We start from the raw sequence: 26,352 nt of genomic DNA, 5'->3' as shown, positions 1-26,352 counted from the left end.
TCGCAAACATCCAAATATAGATAACATTACACACCCTGTCGGAAAGATTAATAACCAATATAACCAGTTCGTATTTACGCTGTCTAAGTGGATACTGCTTGCGATTGATCAGTGTTGATCGAATGCCATTCCTGTTGTTGGAAGACTGCTGTTGTAATGCTGATTTTTGCATATTATACATGTCCACATCTATCAATCAGTATTAGCTGAGATGTGCAATTTTGGAATCTTCAACCAAAGCGAACAAAACCACCACTTTGACAAAGAACACGCTTACTGGCCACCAAATTGAGACATCCTTTGTCCAAGAGTGGCCCACAACCAGTCCCACGTGGGTCAATCGTTTAATTCACTGTCAACTGTAGACAAGAAAAAGTGCAAAAGAAGAAAACCTGTTGCCACTAATGACAGTGTGCACTGCGTTTTACTCTTTCAACAAACCAGAATCATTACATCTCAACAGCAAGAAGTAAAAAAAGAAAAGAAATAATAATAATAATGGGGAAATTTTAAATTTTAATAATAATAATAATAATAATAATAATAATAATAATAATAAATGTAATTAATAATTACATTATTATATACTAGATTTTCATTCGTAAAAGAAAAAAATTTTCACATAAAAACAGATAAATGTGGATATAATTTATCTGAATAATAATATAGTATACAGATTAAAAATAATCAAGTTTGCAAACGCTACAATTCTACAAACTAGTTAATTTCATATTGCTCGGATCTATTTCACAACAACTTCCACTAATTACAAGTATGATATTATTCTTCCTTTAACTAATAAAAAAACATTCCTCTCCTGAATGAGATCTGTTAAATATATATGCAAATTTTTTCTCGAAAAAAAAATAATTTTACGCAAGATAAATTTAAAACAAAACTAAATATTTCGCTTTTAAAATTTCAAAAACTAAGCACTGGGTGGACACAAAATTTGAATAATTTGAATTGAGAACAAAATATTCAATCTATGTTGCATAGATCTTTCCGGATGTACAGAAAACGTAATGCTCTAATGATCGTGTGTGTCTACGAATTGCAACTTGAAAAGAAGAAAAAAAATCTTATTCCGATTAAAAGCTATCAAATATTGGCAAAAAATGTCAAAAACACTAAATCACTGAAGTTACAAACTAGTTTAATTTAAATTTCAAATAAATTTGATTTCATTTTAAAAGATAAATATGCATATCATCCAAAAATGATCTATAATATGTTGGAATCACTGGAAAAATTAAAAATGACAAATCAAGAAAAAAAAAGTAAAACCAAAATTCAATTAAATAAACTCAATTTCAATTTTCATTTGACTACTGTTTATTCTTTTCACGGTGAAAACTAATCTGAACAATTATTACAAATGCACACAATTTTTCGATTCCATTATCGATTGTAATATAGCTCTCTAGATGTATTAAAATTTCATTTATTGATAAAACAGAAATGATAAAAAGAAAGTACAATAATGAACCAAAAACAATTATATATTTAAATTTATTATATCAGAAAGTAGGCATTTTTCTTTCAGAAAATTTTCAAATCAAATCAATTAAAAATTCTCAAATTCTGCAAACAAACATTCAGCAAAATGCAAAAATATTGAAAAAGCATTACAATAGTAGGATTCAATTTCTTCGAAAGATCATCTCAATTTACTACCAATTAAATAAAAATTGAATAAATACATTCTGCTCAATGGTGAAACTGCTGCAACGGAATTACCCTATTCCTTGACTGAAGAGGTCATCAATATAACCTTATTAAAAAAAGACTAACAATTCAATTTCATATTTTGTCCATCAAATAAATTTCTTTTTAAATATGTCTTCTTTTAATTAAAAAATGAAATATATCAAAGTTAGGAACAAAATTTATTGAAAATTAATTTTTTTAAAGAAATTTTCAAAAATACATAATATACAAATAATTATAAACAAGTTATCCATTACAAACTAAAGTGCAGAAGCGAATTATAAAGTTAAAAGCACACGATCGTTTAGTTGAAACGGTCGATGTGTTATAATTATTTTCATTCAATAAAGTAAATTCGAGTAAACAAAAGAATCATCCACTTTACTAATTATAATTACAAATGCGCATTCAGTTGAATGTTGCAAGCAATTTTTTATTGGATCATTTGAAAATGAATTACATCATCACAAAAAGTTGAAAGCTTTTTATAAGAAAGAAAAGGGAATTGAGTAATTTATTTATTTCCCTTCTTTAATGCACATCTGAATAGCTTAAATTCAAAATTGAAAGCAATGAAAAGTTTGATGTGTAGCCAGCCAGTTTGTTGCGTAATGCTTAAGAAGAGAAAAGTGAAAACAAAATGCAATTATTATTATTATTATTATTCGTGAGAAACTGGTTGCACATCTCCAACTTTTAAACTGGCTGTGATCCAAGGACAAAAAGAATAGTTTAAACCAAAAACATTGCATTATTTATAGTTATTCATTCTTCTTCTTATTTAAGTGAAAAATGAATAAATAAATTAATTAATCAATCAATCAATCAATCAGTATGCATATGTATACATAACATATCCTATGCATAAAAGAAGAAAGAATGTGATGTCATCATAGTAAAAGCAAAAGTTATCATTAACATAATAACATCAGTTTCGTATACAAATAATAAACGCCAGCTAGTAATAAAAGCGTTCAGAGCTAACAACAAACAACCGAGGCACCACCACTAGTGATGATGATGACGCAAATGAAGGAAGGCCAGAAAAGCTAATGTGAAAGAGATCAAGCGGCTGCATTTTCATTTACTACGTTATAGTTTACGAGCGTCGGCCAGTTTCCTGCAAGTTTGAATTCCAAAGAACACATGACGGAACGCCCGGCCGGCCGTGGTCGACCCGTTGCTTACGAAGCCGACTAGCAAAACCAACTACACACATACACACAAATTCAGAAAAGCAAAACTTTTAAGCATATGTGCGAAAATTAAAGCGTCAATGCTGAGAAAGCAAAAGGCTAGCTGGGAAATGCTGGACAACGTAGAAATGTTGCCAGATCATAATAAAAATAAAGCTAATACATTTTCACAACATCATCCCTAAGCAAAACAATATTGCTACTACTACTACTACTACTAAAACTAAGCGTTTCTTTCAGTTGTAATGAATTTTCAAAAAATTATTAAAAAATTAAAACTCTCATCATCAACTAATGACTCAAATGACAAATCAACGTCATCATGAAACTTCAACCACATCCAATTATCGTTTACAAATTTCTTTCACCATATCGAACATGTCAATTATGATTAATAATTCAAATGGTAAAACCATCATATTGAATTTCAATAAAGATCATCTACACAAAACTACTGCTTATGACAGAAAAATATATTACCCTTTTTCTTTCTTTCAATAAACAGAAAAGCAAGATTGAATTCGAAATTAAAAAAATTCATATTAAAACAATTTTACCTGCTGAGCAACAGGCTCGAGGATGCTTTCAATTGTTTTCGTATGGAAGACGGGCATTATTGAAGATGAGATCAGATTTTATATATAAACTTGAAGCGAAAATTTCAGTTGCACTGCACAATGGCGCAAACTTTTTCCAAACGCATGTGGTGACTTCAGCAAATAAAGATGGTTGGTTACGTTACAAATTATGTGACACGAAATTATATCTGCAATATTAAAATGGACAATTTTCAGAAATGACCTCGCATCGCCAACCAGCTAGCACTGACAAATCACGTCAGAATGACCTGCTCATGATATAAGTTTCAGCTATATAGTAAACGGCACTCAAGTATTAAAACTTCAAATGCGCTACCCTATATTTACGTTTGACAGTTTGATTTTTCATATGAAATTCTTAACTCTTTAATTATAAAATTCCATTCCAATAAGCTGTATGAGTTTAAATTTCAAAATTTTACCACAATTTCAGCGCATATTTGCATCTACGTAATTTCATTTAATTCCTCTTTCTGCCAAGTAGTATTGAAAAAGTTTCCCATTCCTATGTTTATCCTTTAAATGGATAATTTTAATTTTATTAGTAATAAATTATAAATATATGACAGTTTGACTTATTTGTTTTTGTTTCACTCATTGTCATCTACAGCTGTGAAAGCACTGCACTGGAATTACACGAATGATATTTTCAACCAAAGTTATGGAAAAGATCTATAAATACTTTTATGATTCAGATAAATTATTTATTTTATTTTAAGAAAATTTTATAAAATATTTAAAAGATAAATTTCTCTATTTGTCAAAGTGAACGACACCTCACTTTGTGTTCTTTTATCAAAATAAAGTGACTAAATTTAAAAATATTATTAAATCGAGTACTTTCCTAACAGACAGTTTCGTGTAAATAATCAAATGTCTATTAAATTTTGTATTTTGGATGATATTTGTGCACAAAGCAATAATATGAATTTTAACATTTATTTTGCGAAATTTATATTTATTTTTATCATTTGAATTTAAAAATTTCTTTTTAGTAATTCATCATTATTATTTATTTTTTAAGAATTAGGATTTTCATTAAATTTCATATAACTTGCAAATCAATTGCAAATGACTGTACTGTAGGTGCGTTTGAACTCTGTGAGGTATTTCTGGACGCAACATATGTTCAGTGTTTGTGGCCATGTCCGTTTTTGATTTCTGCGTTTTTTTATAAGTGATAGCTTCCCTGACTATTTGACTGTTTAAACAGTTTAATTTATCAACTTAATCTATTGGTGCTCTGTGGATGGCCTTTAACTGTTTAATTACCGCCATCAGCTGCCTCAACTGTGCAATTGTAAGTCATTTTCATGTATTATTTTCATTTTAGTTTCAATATTTGTATTTCAAAACTTTTTTTTTATTTTAAATTTATTATTCAGTATTTTAAATTATATAAATTTGTAATGTTACATATTTCACAGATGTTTTCCTTTTACACCCTTGTAGTGATAATTTTTGATAATCTGTTGTTTTATTGGATTCAGAGATTTAAATTTATAGCAAGTACTGAGTAATAATCGCATTGTAATATTTATTTTTTACTTTGAGCTAGAATAGAAGTGGCAATGATGATGGCTTATAGATTTCCAGTGGTTATTGGTTATTTTTAATTGTGGCTATAATTCTTTCTAAGATTGATGATTCATAATTGATCAATAATAGGCGTGCTTTCTTATATTGACTTGGTTTTTCAAAATTTTAGGAAGAATTTTTTCATTTTTCGTATACTCTGAAATTTGAAGGTTTCAGCTCTTATCCCCTATATAGTTTTTATATAAACAAATAGTTAATTTCGATGGCAGTTGTTGCTTATTTTATTACATTAACGAACGTTTATTCAATGAAATAATCATAATCTGTGTACGATTAGTTTGTACACATTTGTTGCATGTTTAAAGTTCAAGTAGTTTTGTATCGTGTTATATATATCGCTTTCAAGTTATAATAGTTTAAAGTAGGTCGCGTTTTTTAAATGCATTTTGTTGCGTTTGTTCAATTAATATAGTGCAACTAGTTTTGTCCAGTTTTATGGTTCAAATTGCAAATATTGTATAAGCTACAGTTGACAGTTTTCATTTGGAATATGTCTGTTAATATTATTTTTACTCTAATTTCCTCCGGGAGCTGTGAGAAATCTTTTTTCTTCGAAATTCGAACAATTTAAGATATGATCTAAAAATAATGATTCATTTTATACTTTTTATAAGATTCTTACTTAATTTTATCATAATTTGTTGATAATCGTATTAAGAAGTTTAGTTGATCATTTTCTTTTTGTTGTTTAATAGAATTTTCTGATCGAAATGTGAATATTTTTATGATTTTTATGAAGAATATTGTAATTGTGGTCAATAGAGTGAGTATACATGTATATAGATAAGAAGAAGGATGGAAAAATGATCGATCAGAGGTTGACAAATTCAGTTTAACGCAAGCAGCTTAATTTGTTACCAATAAAAAGATTTTTCTTGTATTAATTAAATTTATTTGAACTCTGTTGTAATGTGCAATATTGATAAAGTTTATTAAAAAAGAAAATCAATTGTGCCATTTGTTTCGTTTGAAATGAGACCGTTTATTGGATGAATGTTTCAGTTTGTCTTCATATGATAAGCTTACGTCATTTTATAGAACTGTTAGTTGTTTATTCTATGAGTGGCTAATTGAAATCTAATTGATCGTTAGATGAATATAATGGAACGAATTCACTGTTGACAATTATGGAATATGATTTTTAATATTTTAAACTTATCGAGAGAAAAATTGTTTGAATTTTTTTTCAAATTTGTTGTGCTTTTTCTGTCATGAAGTTTCACACGAAGTAATTCATCAATTTTCACCAAGCAAACAGCAAAGCGGCTGTGTGTGTGTGCATGCATATTATATTGGCCATTTTGGCTGGAACAATTTTGCACGGCTGATTGCTCTGCTGTTGCTGCTCGGCTGGCTTTTAGCTTTTTTCAATGATCAACAGTTTTCAGTTTAATAAAAATCAGTTGATATTCGAGATTTGAGAAAAATTGAAAGTTTATTATTATTATTGATTTTCACAATTTGTTAGCTGCTTCTCTGTTAGCTTAGAATCTTTTTTTTGCTGTGGCAATTTTGTGTCTGTGCGTTTATTCTTTTCATTTCCCATTTTAAAGCAGATGAGGAAAAATAAAAACAACAATGATCGAGCAATGTTGAGCAGAAATTGGAAATTTTTTAGTAAAAAAGAGATGTCGGTACTCAGAGAGATTGATGAAACATTAAAAAATGCACAATTGTGCAATGATTGTTGTTATTTTTTTATTTTATTTATTGAAAATAATAAATAAATAGAGTGAGACAAAAATTATTATAATAAATATATTTCTTTTTCACAGATTTAGCATTAGCCGAAGTGAATCCCCGACGCCGCCGCCGTCAAAGCTTTCGTGCAACAGCAACAGCAGCAACAGCAGCAGGTGTTGTGATTGACTTGGTTAGTTGTTGTTTTTCAAAGCATTGAAATAATTCAAAGGAAAAACAGCTCTAGTTTGTTTGTTTGTTTGTTTTTTGTTTACAGAGTTACAAACAGTATAAGAGTCGTCGTTGTTGTTGTTTACTGTGGAGAGTGTTTGTTTTCCCATTGCTCTGGTGCATGGCTACTGAAGACCAGCAGATCATGGCCGACCGGGTGAAATTGAACGGACATTGTGTGGAATCGGATCGCGGTGAAGAGACTGTACTCATTGAACTTTGTGATACTGGCGAGACGTCGTCGTCTTCGATTAAAAAATTCCCCAAGGAACCGAAAAAGCTTCTGGTAAGCAGTAATTGTATGTTTCTTTTTAATTTTATGCTCTTCCACGTGCTTTATTATGTATTTTCAATTGCATTTATTCACAAAGGCAGTCAATTAATGTGTTCATATAGATCAGTCAATAAGAATAATATCAACGGAAGGTTTGGTTTACACATTTTTTGTTTACTTAGCCTGTAGGTGTAGAATTGTCAATATAAGCGTTGCACCAGTGCGGGGAAAGATAGATAGAGATGATGAACACACGTTGTCAATTTGATGATGATAAGCTCGGCTCGTGTGTTTGTTTGCTTACCAGTGAACTTTTCAATTTACACAACATCTACAATTTTAATTTCAAAAAATAATATTCTTCCATTTTTTATTTGTTTAGCTTTCGGTGTTTTTGCTGTTCATTGCCGCCATGACTAATGATGTTGTACTGGCGTGGATTCACGAGCGGGTTCCTGAAACACCGCCACTTCCGGATTTGTTTTTCACCTTGGTTCCTCATTTTCCAAACGCCCTAGCGGCATCCGAATACTTAATCATGATCAGCAGCGGCATCATGTTCATCGTATGCTTGCTGCACCGACACAGGTTTGTTTGTTGTGATTTTGCATTTTTCATATGAACAAACAAAAAATTATTACCAAATTCATCCAGGTGGATATTGTTACGACGGGTTTTCCTGATGCTGTCCTTGCTGTATTTGGGGCGTTGCGTGTGCATGCTGGTAACTCAAGTACCAGTTGCCGATCCGACTTACTTCTGCTCACCAAAAGTTCGATATATATATATATATATATATATATATATATATAAATCAATTATCATACCATATCATATATTTTCAGTCGAACAATACAACTTTCGGTGATGTTCTTCTCCGAGCATTGCGACTGTTCAGTGGAGCCGGTTTGAACATTTTTGGCAAGCATACTTTTTGCGGCGATTACATTTTCAGCGGCCACACGTTAATCTTGGTGATGACATACTTAGTTGTCAAAGAATGTAAATCGATGATTATTGATAGATGATAATTTGGTTTCCAAATTTTTCCAAATGCAAAAAAAATCCATTTCATTCATTCATTCACTGATTTAGATTCTCCAAGAAGATTCTGGCATTTGCATCTGTTGACTTGGTTAGTCAGCGCCAGCGGTATTCTTTGCATCCTGTTATCCCGTGGTCATTACAGCATTGACGTTGTCATCGCTTATTTCGTCACTACTCGACTGTTTTGGTTGTATCACACGTTGGCGAACAATGCAGTATTGAAGGTGAATTGCATTTGTTGTCCTTTTCATCATATTTTTATGCTAAAAATTTCTCCTTTTTTTATAATAATAATAATAATAGGAATATTCCGTGACCAACCTGATGTCGAGAGAGTGTTGGTTTTCGTTGTTTCGTTATATGGAATGCAACGTGGCGCCGTCGGTGCCAAGGCAGTTCGAATGGCCACTGTCGTGGCCGAGATGCTTCAAAAGTGCCTCGTTAGGTGGCAGTCGTTTGCGGTGAAAATCTCTCTGCTTCTATAGGCACATTCATTAATTATTCTTTTTTTCTCTATTCTTCTTCTTCTTCCTTCACATCTTGCCATCCGCCTTTTTTGACTTCTACTATATATTACAATACTATCTAGTCAAATTATATATGTATATAATATGTATGTATATGTGACACGTTATACGTACCTGCTTTGCATAAGTTTGCGCTTGTTTTTTTCTCTGTTCTTCTTTTATTATTATTTTTTTTCTTTTACTTGTGATGCTTCTGCCGAGCCTTATTTATAGAAGAAATTGATAAATGCTGCTTGTACTGTTTGTTCCCTTAATATCTTGCTTCAAATGGATGAATGCTTGATGCTAATTTGAAATTCCGCAAATCGATAATAATCGCTCATAATTTCTGTTCTTCGTCTTCTTCTTCTGTGCTGAAATTGCCCGTGAAAGAGTAAAAAAAAAGAGGCAACGTTTCTAACTGGATTGTTATCAGTATTATATATCAAGCTACGAAACGCGAAAGAAGCATATAAGCTAAGATGAGGAATATCAACGGCAAAACCAACCGAACCGAACTGAACTGATCTCTGAGATTATTTATTTCATCAGTATACAGAAACAGAGGAAAAGAGTTGAAATTCATGCAAACATGCAAAACAACATGTGAGTAGTGTTAATAATTATTATTTCACGATTGATATATTTCATTTTATAATTTAAAACAACCCGAAGGAAATATCTTACATTTTTCAACTGCAACTGACAATAACGGATGATGATGGATTTTCATTGATTACATCATCACCTTCTTCAACTTCTTCTTCGTCAATAATAGCGGGATGAGATTCGCCCGAAGTGCGAACTGAGTGTAAGCTTTCGTCAACAATTGCAAATTCTCCAATGCAATGCGTTACCCAACTTTCGGTAACAATGTGAAAGTTGGCATTGAAATCCGATTTGAAACGCAACAAATCATCCAATCGACTCAAATCACTGAAATAAATAAAATGATTATCATTATATGTGAATTAATTCGATCAATCAACAATAAAATTTCAACTTTCGACTGAACAAATATGAATATATATATGTATTAAAAAATAACACCAATTTGATTGATGACTGACTGAATAATAAAATCAGTCGTTGTAATTGAACAAAGTCAACAAATGCCGAACACAGTGTCTAATTATCATAAAAAAAACAATTTTGAATATATAATAAATTAATGGAAATAATCGAATCATCATCACAAAGGGACGGAACAACTTACTCAGAATGAACAATGACGTGAGTAAGTGAATCTGTAAGCGTGTCGACAATGTTGGCCCTGAATTCGTAAAGAAGAAGCTCGTATCGATCCAAAGCACTCAACGCGATTCTCCGTCGCAACGGTGAAAGCAAATCATCGTATAAATCTAAATAAATGCTGAACAAAAAAAGAAAAATAAAAAAAATATTTTTTTAAATTCAACCAATCACAAACATCCTCACGTGCAGTTCAAAAATATTCCATATTTGTATGATATTGTTGATAAAAATTTTTGACTTTTCGAATCGTCAACGTCGGTTTTCTAAAAGCAGCAAAAAACCAAAGAACAATTTTAAAAAATCATTCAAATATAAATTCTGTTATTAATTTATAAAGAACAGAATTTTTTTCAACAACCTCAACTGGTACTGTTGTCAGTAGATCATGAAGAGTTTCCGAATCCACAGGATCAGTATAACTGTCACCGTATTGATCAAAGTTTCGTTTGAAATGTCGTTTCATTGTAGCCGTCGTAAGTAACATATCTTTCGGGGTCCTGAATATATGTAAATAAATAAATAAATAAACAGATTTGTACTTTCAAAATTGATTTACCATTGTATGAAAGAATTCGTTTGGATACATCGAATAAGCCAACTCAATTTCAGAACATCCACAGTGGAAGCACGCACTACAGATTTCACTTTCACCGTCTGACGACCGGCAACTATGCAAAATGTGTTGGCACCAAAAACAAACAAACAAACAACGTTGAATATATTGAATAAATAAATATAAATCGTGTGAAATAAAAATTTACCAGGATGTTGGACTACTGTACCGCCGAGTTCGACAACTTTGCCTTCCAAATTTTCTTTGGTGAAAGTGTCATTGCCGTTCAAAATGCACAATTCACGCCCTTGGAATATGTCGGAAATGGGTTTCAATTTACGCATCCGTTTCGACTGGTCCAAATTTTTCATCGCCTCAACACGACAACGTCGATCGGCTGCGACGATCGCTTTGCGTTTGGGCTTTTTGGAAACAGTTTTCAAATTCATAATTTGATCATCATTATCATTTTTCATTTCGGCCAAACGTTTCGACGTGCAGTCGGCTGACAACTGAATGCACAAACAAAAAAAGCATAAATGAAACCGAAAAAAAACATACAGACAAGCAGTTTACATCTTTGAAATTCAAAAATTGTTCCACAGTCATGCAATCACGCCACGTTTTGTCGTGGCGAATTGCTTGCACTCTTGGAAAACGTAACGTGAAGCCCAACGGAAATTGGCCACTGGTTACAATTTGTGCAGCTTTCACCTGCGAGAAAAATAGAAGCATTATTAAATTTTCACAAAAATATTTAAATTTATGATATTGTTGTTGTTCTCTTTTTTTTTTGTTTTGTACTTGTACGATTGTCGATTGTTCAGGATGGATGTAAACTTCAGGCTTTTCAACGCCAAGTTTTAGCCAAGGCGGCGGCTGGCCACGCTTCAAACGCAATTGGACAAGTTTAGCGTTGAAATCGTACAATTCTTTCAACGAATAGCCGCTGCCCACTCGTCCCAGTGCGACAAAGCGGGGCGTGGAAAAATCGCAATCTGCAAAAGTAGTAGAAACGACAAATTGAAATTCCTGCTCGTCAACTAATTAATTAATTAATTCATCAAATTCCATTTCACATTACCGTCAACAGTTTCAATTATTTTCTTATCATAATTTTCCATCAGTGCAATCATGAAATGGGATAACAAATTCGACCGTCGACCAGTGCCAAAATAGCCACCAACAATCAAAACGTCCAAATCATCGACAAGACCGTTGATATAATCTGGCTAACAAAAAAAAACACTCCAATTAATAAATTCATTGAACAAATTAATAATTAAAATATATTACTTTAATTTTAAACCATCCCGCAGATGAATTTCTCGCGTTTGGCCTGGAAGTGTGTGCGTGCGTGATTAGTGAAAAAAAAACAATTGTAAATTGTACTTGTAAAGTGACGCCGGATCTTTCACCATGATACCTTCTTCACCTCTGCCGACCGTTTCGTTCAACAACTCGATCACTTGATCACTGATGAAAATAAAATTGAAAAGCAAAATATAAATTTGCATATCCGAAGCGAACGTACGCGGAATCGACGAGCTGCTGGTCGACAATTTGCATACGTTCGGGCATGTCACGTACGGCCGAACGCAACTGTTTCAATCGTTCACTGAGTGGCAGGCCGGCCAGTGGACGATCGTTCAACAGCAGACAGTCGAAAACCATGTAGCAGGGGTTGAGAGGCGAGTCGAATTTCAATCCCTTCACGTCGACGTGTTCACCTTTGCCAACTATTATGAATTATGAAAAATATCAAAAAAATTAAAAACAAAAAATACTCTATAGATTACCGAAACGTTTGGCCGTTCGATCCCAGGCGATCATTTCACCGTCAAGAATACAATTGCGCACGTGATTTTCAAACGCGCCGTGAATAAATTGGGTCAAATTTCCCACAAACGGCGTAGAACCGTACGAAGAGGTGAAATCAATTCCGCTGAAAATCATTTTTAAATATTAAACAAATTCAAATTTAAATATACAAACTGGCCACGCGCAAAAAAATTACTTGCGTGAAAAGTATTTGTAATTGTTGTTTTCGTCTTTGTGCAATTGGACCCGTTCGCCGTCGAATTTAGTTTCCACGTAAAATTTCGATCCGGAAAATATTTGGCATATTCTATTGCCGGGAAATATCAACGTCGCTAACATCGGCCTGTACGCTTTGAACAATTCCACTGAACAACAATATCCATCATCGTCCACTGAACTGCTTTCCCAAAGCTTCAACCGGGTGCAAACCGTTTCCAAAGATACGGTAACGTCGTACAGGCGAACAGCATCCGGATGGTACAATTTCAGTATTGAATTCGACGACAAACCGATCGAAAAAGATTTAAGCAAAACGAATATTATTGTTAAATTATATACATATATTTTGTTTTTCAAATTTCACAATATCCCCTCACTCGAACATCTTTCAACACGATACGCACGAACCATTTGAATTGTTCTGAATTCAAATTTCTACAACACCAATCGATTTGTTTTTCCACTTGATCTGTCAAATCGAATAAAAATCCAAGATTAAGCAGGAAAAAAAATACAACTTCCATTACCTCTGCTTCGATTAGCATGAGCTGATGCTAGATGGTCCAAGCAACGATTGATGTCGAACAATGAAATTTCTTCGTCCACATTCGCAAGAACTCTGGATTTCAACATTGAACTTATCAAAGCGGCAAAATCCACATCCGACTTGCCGGTCGTAGTCGACGACATTTTCCATTTCGTCGCTGGCAAATGGAAGCCGAGCAGAGCTTTCGCATCCGGAGAATTTTTGTCAATTGCCATAATTTGGATGAATTTTTTGGCGAGCATGTTCTGAAATTTTGAAATTTAATTTATCGGTATGCAAATTTTACATCAATGTTCCTTCCACCAGACCTCTTTCAGACCGATCGGTCCGCGGGCGTTGTCCAATTTCGGCACCAAAAGTCTGAGTATGGGAAAAAATGATTCCACCGAACTGTTACTGTTGGCGATGGAATGTTCGTATTTTCTTTTGAATCGTTCACGCCAACAGTGGAAAAATTTCCCCAATATCCGACGCTTCTCGGCTTGATTTCTTGTCGAAGCACAAGCTTGAAAAATTGAACACAAATCCCGAAACGGAATCTCCGATTCTATACTACAACACGATTGTTCCATTTTTCTGTTCAGCAAAAAAAATATTATAATTTTTAAAAACAAACAAACAAACAAACAAACAATTCAAATAATCAACACTGTTGTTGAATGATGATCAACTGGATTCGTAGATTAGTAGGACGGAAATTGTAACTTTTATTTATTTAAATAAATTTTTGACTATTTTCTCAAAATTCAAGGCACACAATACTAAACGGTAGAAAATGGCCTACGCAGTAATATTTTTGAAAACAAATCAACCTAAAAATATGCCACACATTTAAATAAATAATAACAACTATAATTATGCATTATTATTAGTTTGAATTGTTGCAATTTGCTTTCTTCTTTTTCTTTTTCTTCTTCTTCTTCTTCTTTTTTGTATTTTTTGTTCTTGTCTTTCTTTCTTATTCTCATACAAAAAAATCATCAATTAATCAATCGATCAATCAATCCAATTCAGGCTAATTGTTCAGATCACAACTTCAAACCGAAAAGACGCTTTTTGCGCTTTTCAAGAAGCTTATTTTTCGAATCTGACAAATTTTTTATCTGCATCTGATCACAGTCGACCCTCATTGACGCCAACGCGTTCGACATTTCTTCCTGAAAATACATAATTAATCAAATACAACAACAACAACAACAACATTAATAATTAATAATTGCAGTTTATTTGTTTTTTCTTCATTACTTGAACATCATTCCAAATGACTTTTTTCTCAGATAAAACAGAAACTGTACACAGCGGAGTTTCTGGAACCGCTTCGCAACCCTACCAAAAAAACGTAATTAAAATTCACAATCTATGGCAAAAATAATAATAATAGGAATACAGTAATCCACGAATGATTCATCACTTGATCAATTCGCAAGCGAGCGCTCGGGTCGGTCTTAAGTAAGCCTCGAATGAGATCTTTGGCTAATTGTTGAATGAAAATAAATAAATAGTGAACAAAGATAATTTAAATTCATTTACCACTTTCAGAAACATTGTCCCATTCAGGTGATGGAAAAACATATTGACCAGAACGAATTCGACTTTTCATTCCAGGAGACATCGGCAAACCATGCGACGAATAGAATGGTGGAAATCCACAAAGACTGAAAAGTTGTTGACAAAATAATAAAAATAAATCACAAACAACATCTACAGTACTCACAGTATGTACATGACGACTCCTAGTGACCACATGTCGCAAGATTTGTCATATTTCTCTGTTCCCAAAATTTCCGGAGCTACGTAATACGGTGTATAGCATGGAGTTTCGAGTGATTTCACAGCACTGGGTTCGGTTCGTTTGGCAAAACCGAAATCAGTCAATTTAATTACAGCATCGTCAGTAAGTTTAGTGTAGAGCAAATTTTCTGGCTTCAATGAATAAATAAGCAAAAATTGAACATACACAAAAATAAAATATTAAATATAAAAAATAATTTATAGAAGAAAAAAAATTCTTTTTGTACTTTAATATCACGATGGGCAATTTGCAAACTGTGCAAAAAACGAACTGCAGAACAAATGTCGTACATAATCGAAGCAGCTTCTGTGAAAAGCAAACGATTATCACTTTTTCAATTCGCATAACTGAAATGTACCTCGTTCTGTAAAAGCGTGTTCGCCTCGACGTTGAATTCGACTAAATAATTCACCTCCTTCCATGCTATTGATTAAAAAGTAAAGTTATTTTTAAAAAGTTAAAACAACAATTAAAAGTGAATAGGACGTTAAATTTTAAAATAGTGGTCAAAGATCATCTTTGAAATTTGCATCAATCACAAATTTAATTATAAAATTAGAAATAAATGACAAAAAGCAGGACATAACTCAACAAATGATTTATCAATAAATATTATTTTGTTCAAAAAAAACACGCGCAATTATTATTAAAAATAAAATGTGTGTAACGAATGCAGAGCAATCAATACTACATACAATGTCATTTTATTCGTGATCAGAATATAGTTAGTTAATGATGATGATGTTGTTCTACGGTCGCTAAAAATAGTTTAGTCCACTGAACAAATTTATCTCTATTTTTACGACTGAAGAAGAAATGGATAAAATCGAAGAAAGCATTATTACATTAGATAAATATTCAAATTTTTAACAATGATCAAAATATTTGGACAGTTAAACGGATGGATTTGTTGAAAATTGCAAAAAATGATTTTCAATGAAATTGGAATAAGAAAGGAGAATAAAAAATCAATTTCGAATAAATTGATTTTCCACTTGGAAAATTTGGCCAAAATTGAACAAGTAGGATGAAGTTGAAAAATTAAAATTAAAAAAAAAGAAAATAAAATCCACTTACCATTCCATGACAATCAGCAAGCATTTTGTATTGCTGAACGAGTTCAGATAAACGTCATAAATTGTGACAATATTTTTATGATTTCTTGCCAAACAATGCAATTCCACTTCGCGTCTAGCTTTCGGAGTGTCGCACAGCACCTGAACAAAGAAGGCAGGGATGAATTTAAATTTTTTGTTGTCAATTTTCAAATGAATAAATAAAAATGCTTTCATACTTTGAGGGCAAATTTTTCACCAGTTTTACGCTTGAAACATTCGACAACTTTACCATTCAAACCAACGCCCAGAACAGTTTTGCTGACCCGGTAGTCTTCGGTTATCATGCGTGTAAGCGGCTTCAAGTGGACCCCATTCGCATCGTAAGTAAATGAAAACTGCTGCTTGTCGTCAGCACCATTGTTTTCTACAGTATCCGACGCTGCGGATTTCTTTTTCAAAGCGGAAACCACATCCGAACGACCGTCGACTACTTTGACCGTCGACTGGACGTTATTCATCACTGTGGTAGATTTGGACGACATGTGCTTGAGAAAAAAAACAATAATAATAATAATTAATAAATTGCTCGTTAATAATAATAATAAATGTGCAACGAATAGTGGGAAAAATTGTTGCCACAAAGTTTGATCAGAAATAGAAAAAAACCTGCCCGACGAGCAGCAACAACACAGAGATTTCATCGCAACAATTCACGTGAAAATGATCACATCAGCCACGTGAACAAAGCTACAACATCGCGATGATGATCAAATTGAAATCAGGCATCAATTGAACAGTTCGATTCGACTGCAAAAAAGAAAAAATACAACCAACACGGCCTTGAAATATCTGAACACTTTCATTGGCGTCAAATATTATTAAAACATCATCTTCACCAACTTAATCAAATCAAATGACATATACATAATCATCATTCATTCCATTCCCACAAAAAAATGACATTTATTTGAAACAATCAAGTTCATTTATTAGTTTTTTTCTTAATGCAACCTCTATTATTGTTCTTTTCTGTAAATTTTTTTTCTCTGCCGTGTTTACTGTATCCTCAACAAGCATTATGCAAAATTAATTTTCATAACAAATCAAAAGTGCAAGACTGTTCATCAATGGGATCAGATATTTTCTTCTCTTTACGCTTACAAGCAAGTATAACGTTTCATATTTTTGTTCTCATCTGCAAACATTGCATGTAACATAACATACGTCTAAATTGAATAAATAAATCAAATGCTATTTCTGAAAAATTGTAAGAATGTTCAACCTCAGAAACGAATAATAATTAAAACTGAATGACACGCGTACACATTTCAAAGTATTCTAGAAATAAACAAAATTGTAAAACCGGTTGTTCAAATCACTAAACCATTCACCATTTGCAAACTTCTTGGATCAACAAAATCATCCATGCTCCATTTAGTCATCTATTTTTAACCATGATGCATGCAATTAGATGAAAATTATGATTCACGACGAAAATTACTGAAACAGTCCATCAAACATGCATTTATTTTACATATTTATCACAAGCTGATCTAACAGACCATTAAAAAATCTACAATCTGCCGCGCAAACATAAATTATTAACAATAATAAATTAATCATCAAATTATCGTACTTAATATTCTGTAGGCTTTCCAATAATTAGCAATCACGCTTTCTTGTCACTTTGGAACAAATATATTCAAATATGCCGTGCCAGAAGTGTACCAATGAGAACTGGAAAACAACCCAATACCGTACACAACAGTGAAGACTGCCGCAAAGTTTAGAATTGACAGTAAATGAGACAATCAAGTTAAGCTATGTTAAAGTTTTACTGTAATTCACATTTGTAGATGCATTCATTGGAATTTAAGCATTGAAAAAATATTTAAATTGAATAAAATATTTCGATAAATATTTTTTCGATGTTATAAAAAACTTTTGGACATAGAAATTCAGTTTTTAATGATTCGTGCAGAATGTAGGCAGTAATTGGGTTTGAATGTTTTATTGAAAGTTCAATAAATGAATAAAATTGGCAAGAATGGAGAAAGAAAAATTAAAAATTCACAACACTGAATGATGCTTGAAAAACGACGAATGCTGTGGTTATTGATCGGCGGTGAGATGCCGACTTTAACGGCTCAAGTGTTGCGTTTTCAGAGATGTTAGCAACACGTCCAGTTCAGTGAACACCCGGATTTATGAGAAATAAATTGTTCTCTTCTTTTTTGATCCATTTCATCAATTGTTCAACACGGCTTACAGCTTCTGGTTTTGTGATCAAAGGATTGAAAACGGCATAAATTTCAAAACCAGTGGTGACCTTAAAAAACGTAAGTTTATGTAAATTATCGACTGCGGTGGATTTTGAAATTCTTACCCAGCCAAGAATGTTCTCTAAATCTCCAGTAACATAGAATATATTGTGCTTGTGTTTTTCACTGTGCATAAAGTTGTGAATTAACAAGTAACGATTGAACAGATGCTTTTCAAAATATTCTTCACGATAAGGTAAAGAAAGTGACATGCTAGTAAATTGAGATTTGGTACGATGCTTGTAAATAAAGTGAATCAAATCAGGAATACCCAGCTAAAATAAAATATAAAGCGAACAAATGGACAAATGAAAGATATTGAGTCGAATGAAAATTTAATATTAATTGTTACTTCGTTGATTTCAAAACGTTTTCTCTCCTGTTGCAGTTCATTCAAAATGGCCAGTGCTTTAGTTCGAGTAAATTTCTACAAAAGTGACAAAATAAAGTAATAAAATCGGTCAATTCATTTCAATAAAACTTGCACGCTATGTATACTGACATCGATGATTTTGTTCCTAACTTCGGACATGGTAAAAAAAGAATCCTTCTCCGCAGTGAGCAGCAACAAGCAAGCAGGACTATTTTCCGTAAGATATGAAATGTGAGCACTTAGAAAGGTACTAAAAATTTTTTTCCAAAAGAATTAATATAAATATTTTTCACATTTATTTGCAAAAAAAAAATACTTTTCATCATAAGCTGGCAAACATATCGGAGACCAAGATTCAGCATCTTTGAACGAAATGTTCGAAGCGACAAGATTGATGAGCAAAGCGAGATCACTGGGCGACAGTGTGGCTTTTTTCTTTCCTGAATACGCAACCAACTGATCGTGAACTAACAAAACAGCAAATACAATGCACTAAAGATAGAATGAAAAAAAAACAAATTTCCATTAATTGCAGTGTGTAAAATGAATAAAAAGCAGAGAATATAAAAATTACAACGTTCGGCTTCCAACCTTTGGCTGTGAACAGCAAGACGACATCGCTTGGACGATGGTTTCTCTGGTCGAATGGGGCAGTGTATAACAACGCACAGCGTTGAGAAGCAAAGAGAAATCCGTTTCCATGACCAGAATCAGACGTTCAAGTGTGCGTTCGGTTCCGGCCAAAAGCCGGCGTAGGTCGAAATTTTTACGCTCCTCAAATATGCGACTCAACTGGACTTGGGTCAGCACGGTCAAAATTTGCCGATGGACCAAATCCAACTGCCTCGACAATTGTTCAGCGGAATCGCTGCGCCTGCTGACCAGGCACAAAATCAACGGGGCCCTGTGGGAAAATACAAACGTCCACACGCCGGCTCGTATTGTCTGCAGTTCATCGCCTTCGTTTTGACTCGAAACAAAAGAAACCAGCGCTTGAATGACGCCCATCAAGCTCGACAATTCTTCTTCACTACCATGCCTGAAAATTAAATAAAATAATCATCAACAAAACTTTATTTATACGTGAACATCAAATTATAATACAGTAATTTTATCCCATTCATTTTAACACTTTATCAATATCGACGGTTTCGAGGAAAGAATTTTTAACTGAATTTTAACAACGTTCATATGCATTGATTTTACATTTTACAATAGTTTACATTATACAATGTAAACTTTTTGAACAAAATACAACAATATATACATATATGTATATGTATAGTCTACCTCGTATAAACTGGTTTTCCAGCATCGGAAAGAACAAATACATGTTTATCATGATCACTGAGCAAAGTGGTCACATAACTTTGCAACGCATCTGAACTTCGCGGTTCCGATGACCTTGAGCAAGAATGCAAATGTAGAGACTCTTCGCAAAAAGCAGATAACTTGTCACAGATAACAGTATCCAAAATCTAAATTCAAAAATGCATAAAAAACAAATAATCATTATTACATTAACTGATGACGATGAATCATGTCACTTGTTCAGTAATGGCTAGAGTTTCCATTTCATCTGTGATCTTCGGTACTGATCGATATGGTGGCAATTCAGACTCCGTTGTCTCATCACTGTTTTTGTCGTCAGGAACACAACGCGGCACACTGAACGCATCCACATGGCTAGATGCCTGACTTATCTCTGCCATGCACAGATTCAATAACTGAAATGGACTTATGAATTATTTACATTTTATAAAATAATATGAAAAAACAAAAAATGTTAATTTCAAATGAAGATTATTATTCGTAATTAAAAAGTCGACATTTGAAGCAACAATCAAATTACTTACCAATTTCAACAACAAAACTTGGAAATGGTGTAAAAGCTGAACAATGAATAAAATTAAATGCCAATTTTTCAAAAGTGATGCAACAAATTGATAACAGATTGCCACTGCGGAATGATAAATATTCTCAAAGGAGATTTGTAAATGCTATGGCTGTGCAAATGAATAACTGAATAACACATTGTTCTCAAAAATGCCACATAAAGTACGAAAATGATGCATTAAGTAAACAACTGATTTTGCCATTCGATGACGACTGAAGCGATCATTTAAACAAACTCCATTCCCATTTAATCATCACAAAGAAATAGAAGAAAATTTGATATCACAAACCAAATTACATTTGTAGATACGAAATTTTTTCAGATTATCTACTAGAAATATTTAAACTGTATAGAGCGCTTCATTAGATTCTCCGGAAAAAATATCATATTACATTAGAGTCAGATAAACTCAGAACTGAATTTTACATTTGTTATATTTCTTTACACCTCACGGACAACACCCGATCTTTAAATAACAAAAGTATCTCATGAAAGTATTCTAAAATTTACCAACGATCGAATACATTGTGCAAACAATAAATGATGAAGCACAAAGAAAAAATTGTTTCAATTTGAAAAGCTATTCAGTAAAAATTTTTGAACTGATACACGAAATGAATATGGATTCAAAAAAATAAATGTTTATTATATTTCAAAAGAAGAAAAAGTTATTTTAATGCATTTCACAATAAATATGAAAAAAGGTTTCCGATAACAATGAAACATGTGTCATACTTCAAAATTTCCTCTATGGAAAATTAATGTTCATCACAAATGACAAACTGAACGTCATAAATATACATATTTCCTTCTACTTCAAATATTTAACAGAAAAACATATTTTATGTAGAAGCTTCACTTATTAAAACATTCATCTTTAAACCAATCTTTATATTTATATAGATCAAATCAAATGTACTGAACAATTTCAAGTAATAAACATTTATTGTAAGATTCGATCAAAAAAATCAGACATTTTTTAATCAGTTAAAACAATTTTTACTAAATTATACTAAAATAAAAAATAAAACCAATAAAGGAAATCAAAAGTTCGAACAAAGAAAATTTAGACATTTTAACCTCGTTAACTTGGTGATCTCGCCATCAGAAACAGAGCGGAAATCACAAACTGCAATAATCACCTACTTTTACAATGCATTAACAGCACTGAAATACATTAAAGTTATATTAAATAAACTTTAAATTAAAAAAAAATTTCCACAATTGATTCATTACAATACTACTCAATGGCTGAGCTACAGGCTACGAATACTTATTAATCGAGAACAGTTACAAACCAATAAGTAAATCAAAGATATGTCTAATGTATAACGTAAAGATAACAAAATTCGATTCTCTTTTTAAAATTTTATAAGAATAAAACAATTAATTAAACAAACAAATAAAGAGATACATCGCTATTTACTCAGATAACTTAAGTTATCAAATGAAGGAACAACAATGCTGATACTAATACTAATATACAATTCATTATTGCCGAATTACTAAAAAAAGTAAAACGGAAAATATAATAGTAAATACAAAGATTAATGATTAATTAATGAAACACCATTTGAAAGCAACATAACGCTTAAAAACCAAAAAAGCAACATTAAATAAATATAAATAAAAAAAATAAATACATGCATATACACATATATATATAATGTGTGAAAAATTTTTTCTATGATTACAAACAACTGTTAAATAATGAAAAAAAGGCGTGTTAATGTTGCTTACCAATAAATCAGTCAGCAGTGAAATTTAACCAGAAGCTGCAGTTATAAACCGTTTGCTTCCCACAGCCAAAGCTATAACAAAAAATCATCAACCAACTAAAGAAGCAGTAATTTTAAAAGAAGAAAATGAAAAATATGTACAGAAATGAAACAAACATGTCACTTAACAACAAACAATACATGCTACAACTATTTAAGATGCAATATTTTTTTTTAATATTCAGAATAAAAACACATAAACTTCAAATAAAATTAACTTATTTCTACACTAAACTTTACACTTTTTACATTAATGATTTCTCATTTACAAAATAAGTTGATGCACATCACCTCTTATTATTTCAACATAACATTTACATAAAAATTAGGCACAACAAATTAAAAAACAATTAGTTTTTTAAGATAATACAGTACGATGGATACTATAATGCAAGGTCAAATGTATGAAGTAAATAATGTTCGTCCACTATAATAGCGATATGATTCATATGATGCATATAATTGTTATAATTTGTGTACGTAAAACAATATTTCATATTACTATACTATATAAAATCGAATAAATTGTTGATAATTCTCTTTGCATGTTTAACATCGTAAACTCAAAAATGGTTACAACTGACCATTAAATTCTTAGAATTTTTAAAAGTAAAAATATAAAATTACACATTTTTGAATTAAGAAGTGATCACATTATTACGCGTCCCATTACAAACGATTTCAACATGATTTATATTTAAAACCAGTAATGCTTAGTAGCCAAATACTAACAGCAATGAGTTAGTGCACGCCTGTCAATAAACCCTAATTTCAAAAAAATTAAATCATTCCTATTAAAATATCCAAATAGTATTTGTTCTTGAATCTAAATATTTGATTACGCTAAGATTATTACACTACATTATATTATATTATATTATGTTATATTAATAATAAACAAAATATAGGTGATTTCACATGTACATCTACTTTTAATTATCCTATAGCAAAGAAAAGTGAGATAAATTACGATCCATTAAATCAGTTATATTGATCAACTGATGTTCGGCCAGTTGACGAGAATGTTCTTGTTCTTGGAGCATTCCTCGAACCAAATCGCCTTCAAGCTGACCGTAATGTTTCTGTTGATCAGCATTTTGGCAAATTGCATACAAATTTTTCAAAGCTCCCGATGACCACACCTGTGCAGTAACATCGGCACTACTTTGAGCAAGATGCAAAGATGATGTGAACAATTTCAAAGCTTCTTGCAAATGTTCCGGTCTGGGATTGACACCAAGAAGCATTTGGCCAATCAGTACAAAGCAAAACGACACCAAGTGGTTGAGATCTTCTTTGGAAGTTACTTCTAAAGCGTCGCAGAGAACCTTTTTCGCCTCTGGATAACGTCGCTGAAGCATCAAATGCATGCCCCGTACGAATAAACTCGCCGCTCGCAAGTTGACCGATTGCTCAGCTGAACGTTCAGGACTTATGTCCATTAGATTGTAAAACTCAGATTCGCGTCCACACTGTAAATAAAGTACAGCCAAATTCAGATTGAGGTAAAACGAAAGCTTCGGATCTCTGTTGAACCTAAGAGCAGCGGCGAACTGAGCTTCACCTGCTTGAGCTTGGTCCATTGATACAGCATAAAGTCCGAGCAACATATGCAACCGCGAACCGTATTGATAAAACAGACGTGGGTTGCAATGACAAGCAGATTTTAATAGCGAAATTTCCTTCACTGCTGACACATAGTGGCCGGTATTCAACTGGGAAAGGATACTGTGCTCCAGTAATAATAGCCACAAACCCTGTGCCATATTATCCTCTTGATTCAATCTTCTTAATTTTTCCACATGCGCTAATGCTCGTTCAGCATACTGACGTGCTTTGTTAAACTTGCCACAATGCAGCGCTTCCATCACTGTCATTGCATACACTAATATACAAAGATGTTCGTCCGAGATCCATTGAAAATATTCATACTGTTGCTGTTCGTCTTTTTGTTCTTGATGCCCAGTGTGCGTGATCATCTTCAAAAAAATATTTTTCAGTAACAATTAAAATAGAAATTAGTACAGCAAAATTATTTTAATTTTGAAATAAATGAAATTACTCATAAAATAAATGCAACGCGCAAAATAAAATCTACTAACAACAATGATAATTTACCTAAAAACAAGGTCATACTTATAATTATTAAATTACGTTCTAAAAAAATAATAATAAATTTTCTCCGAATAAGCAGAAATAAAAATTACTTGAACAAGCTGTTGCAGTTCGATCAAACAGGCTTTGCTACTTTTCGCTTTACCTTCAGACATAAAATAACAAATCTGAATCACAAAAAACCAGGCTCGAAGATGGGCCCGACGAATCGATGATCCTTGCCAACTATCGATCAGCTGAGAAACCTTACTCAGAGTTTGATGCAATTCTTTTACACGAGATTCAAACATGTAAAGCTGTGATATACTAAGCAGAATCATAATACGTATATAAATGCAGTTTTCGTTCACGGCAGCTTGATAACCCAGCTGAAGCACTTCTCTAGCAGTAATGTAATCACGATCATTCACCAAATGTTGAGCAAGCTGAAAAACTAGTCTGATTTGCCGACAAAACATACCTTGGCAATTCTTCAATGTTTCAATTGTCTGATATAGCAGATTTCTTCCTAACGCATTTTCATTGGTTTTAAAATACAGTTGCGCCAGTGAATATGCAGCATCACTAAGCACATCTTCAAATGCACGATGAGAACGAGCTAATGTAATCGCTCTTTCTAAATGCTGCCTTGCATGATCTATATTTTCTGTAAATGACCAATACATGTGACCAACTTGAAAATGCAGCCGAGCCTCGATTACTATTGGTGGACTAAATTCAAAAATGGATAGTAAACATCGAAGAGCATTCACAATTTCAGGCGGATTGCGAGTTCGAAAATCTTCTGCCATCGAAAGCAAACCCAAATAGCATGCATCATGAAAGGGCAACATCTCGGCTTCTATTAAAACAAGATGTGCTTTCGGAATTCAGTAAAAACATTCAAAAATTATCTTCAAATTTTATTTACAGAAACTACAGTAATGAAAAATATAAAATTCAAGTTACATTACAGTACTTAAATTATATGTATAATTTCTGTAGATAAAAATTTATTAATATGATAAAAATAATCATTATACAGTTATATACTGATCAATTAATTATTTACCACGCGTTTCAACTTATTTTCATTCAATGTTATAGAATTTTTTTCAGTTTCATATAATAATGTTACGAAATTCTGCAATAGAAAGAAATAATGAAATAAGCCAAACTTAGGAAGCACAATAAGAGTAGAAGAGTCATTAGCAAAAAGGTGTATCTATAATGAATAATATAAGAAAAACTTTTTCAAAAATTTTACCATTTGAACAGATATACTAAAGAACTACACAGAAAAAAATATACCTGCCGTCCTGCTGTATTATAGAGTGTCAAATGCTTCTCTATAACGTTTCTGTTTTTTGCTAAAGCTGCGACAAAACATTAGCTTAGAGATTCATCTGAAAAGTGCAAATCCAATGAGCCACACTATTGGCTACCAAAAAAGTCTTACGCAAACTCTAATAACAGACGTAGAGCTATAGTGCTTTTATTATCCAAGTGAAGCTATGCATAAGCTCATTTTAAATGTTCTAATTTGCAATAGATACAATTTCAATCTAAATGAGAACATTAAAACTGAACATTTAGTTGAATTTCGCATAATCATACAATATTCAACCATATTACTGCAATTTACTGTTTACTAGAACATCATGAACTTGCTGACGTTTACTACATGTTTAAATGTGATGAATAAAACGAACTTCTATATCCTCACATTGATATGTTAATCAGGTAAAAATGGATGTTTACATATAATTTTAACAAGATGATAAAAATAAAAGTAAAAAATGA

At 32.3% G+C, this 26,352-nt stretch overlaps 5 protein-coding genes across 5 annotated transcripts; 1 reads left to right on the top strand and 4 right to left on the bottom strand.

The window, feature by feature from the left end:
• Nucleotides 1–3,812: 3,812 nt before the first annotated feature.
• On the top strand, nt 3,813–8,801 carry Tsp_10987 (sphingomyelin synthase-related protein 1). The gene is made up of 10 exons (XM_003380964.1): nt 3,813–3,832; nt 4,530–4,591; nt 5,060–5,110; nt 6,880–6,977; nt 7,062–7,301; nt 7,672–7,877; nt 7,944–8,061; nt 8,135–8,195; nt 8,385–8,560; nt 8,640–8,801. The coding sequence occupies exons 1-10, from the start codon at nt 3,813–3,815 to the stop codon at nt 8,799–8,801; spliced, it is 1,194 nt and encodes a 397-aa protein (XP_003381012.1).
• Nucleotides 8,802–9,182: 381 nt separating this feature from the next.
• Nucleotides 9,183–12,605, bottom strand: Tsp_10986 (DNA ligase 4). Its single transcript, XM_003380963.1, has 14 exons — nt 12,449–12,605; nt 12,184–12,388; nt 12,068–12,125; nt 11,734–11,881; nt 11,454–11,692; nt 11,226–11,363; nt 10,858–11,161; nt 10,653–10,764; nt 10,455–10,593; nt 10,280–10,359; nt 10,076–10,214; nt 9,891–9,970; nt 9,556–9,778; nt 9,183–9,263 (listed from the first exon to the last, which is right to left on the bottom strand). Exons 1-14 carry the CDS (start codon nt 12,603–12,605, stop codon nt 9,183–9,185), a joined length of 2,103 nt encoding a protein of 700 aa, XP_003381011.1.
• A 437-nt stretch (nt 12,606–13,042) lies between these two features.
• Tsp_10985 (hypothetical protein) lies at nt 13,043–13,808 on the bottom strand. Its single transcript, XM_003380962.1, has 3 exons — nt 13,545–13,808; nt 13,217–13,481; nt 13,043–13,110 (listed from the first exon to the last, which is right to left on the bottom strand). Exons 1-3 carry the CDS (start codon nt 13,806–13,808, stop codon nt 13,043–13,045), a joined length of 597 nt encoding a protein of 198 aa, XP_003381010.1.
• A 456-nt stretch (nt 13,809–14,264) lies between these two features.
• Tsp_10984 (MAP kinase-activated protein kinase 3) lies at nt 14,265–16,787 on the bottom strand. The gene is made up of 9 exons (XM_003380961.1): nt 16,323–16,787; nt 16,106–16,245; nt 15,387–15,451; nt 15,255–15,334; nt 14,951–15,159; nt 14,767–14,891; nt 14,624–14,709; nt 14,482–14,562; nt 14,265–14,393 (listed from the first exon to the last, which is right to left on the bottom strand). The coding sequence occupies exons 1-9, from the start codon at nt 16,785–16,787 to the stop codon at nt 14,265–14,267; spliced, it is 1,380 nt and encodes a 459-aa protein (XP_003381009.1).
• Nucleotides 16,788–18,274: 1,487 nt separating this feature from the next.
• On the bottom strand, nt 18,275–25,403 carry Tsp_10983 (protein SAND). Its single transcript, XM_003380960.1, is given in 15 exon segments — nt 18,275–18,415; nt 18,473–18,682; nt 18,760–18,834; nt 18,889–19,030; nt 19,097–19,272; nt 19,372–19,819; nt 20,071–20,258; nt 20,328–20,507; nt 20,637–20,672; nt 21,125–21,143; nt 21,758–21,806; nt 21,824–21,844; nt 22,447–22,488; nt 23,426–24,434; nt 24,663–25,403. 15 exon segments carry the CDS (start codon nt 25,401–25,403, stop codon nt 18,275–18,277), a joined length of 3,477 nt encoding a protein of 1,158 aa, XP_003381008.1.
• Between the last annotated feature and the right edge of the window lie 949 nt (nt 25,404–26,352).

Source organism: Trichinella spiralis (assembly GCF_000181795.1).
Source record: "Trichinella spiralis strain ISS 195 chromosome Unknown Scfld2, whole genome shotgun sequence".
Taxonomy (NCBI): domain Eukaryota; kingdom Metazoa; phylum Nematoda; class Enoplea; order Trichinellida; family Trichinellidae; genus Trichinella; species Trichinella spiralis.
This window is presented reverse-complemented; position numbering and strand designations above follow the sequence as displayed.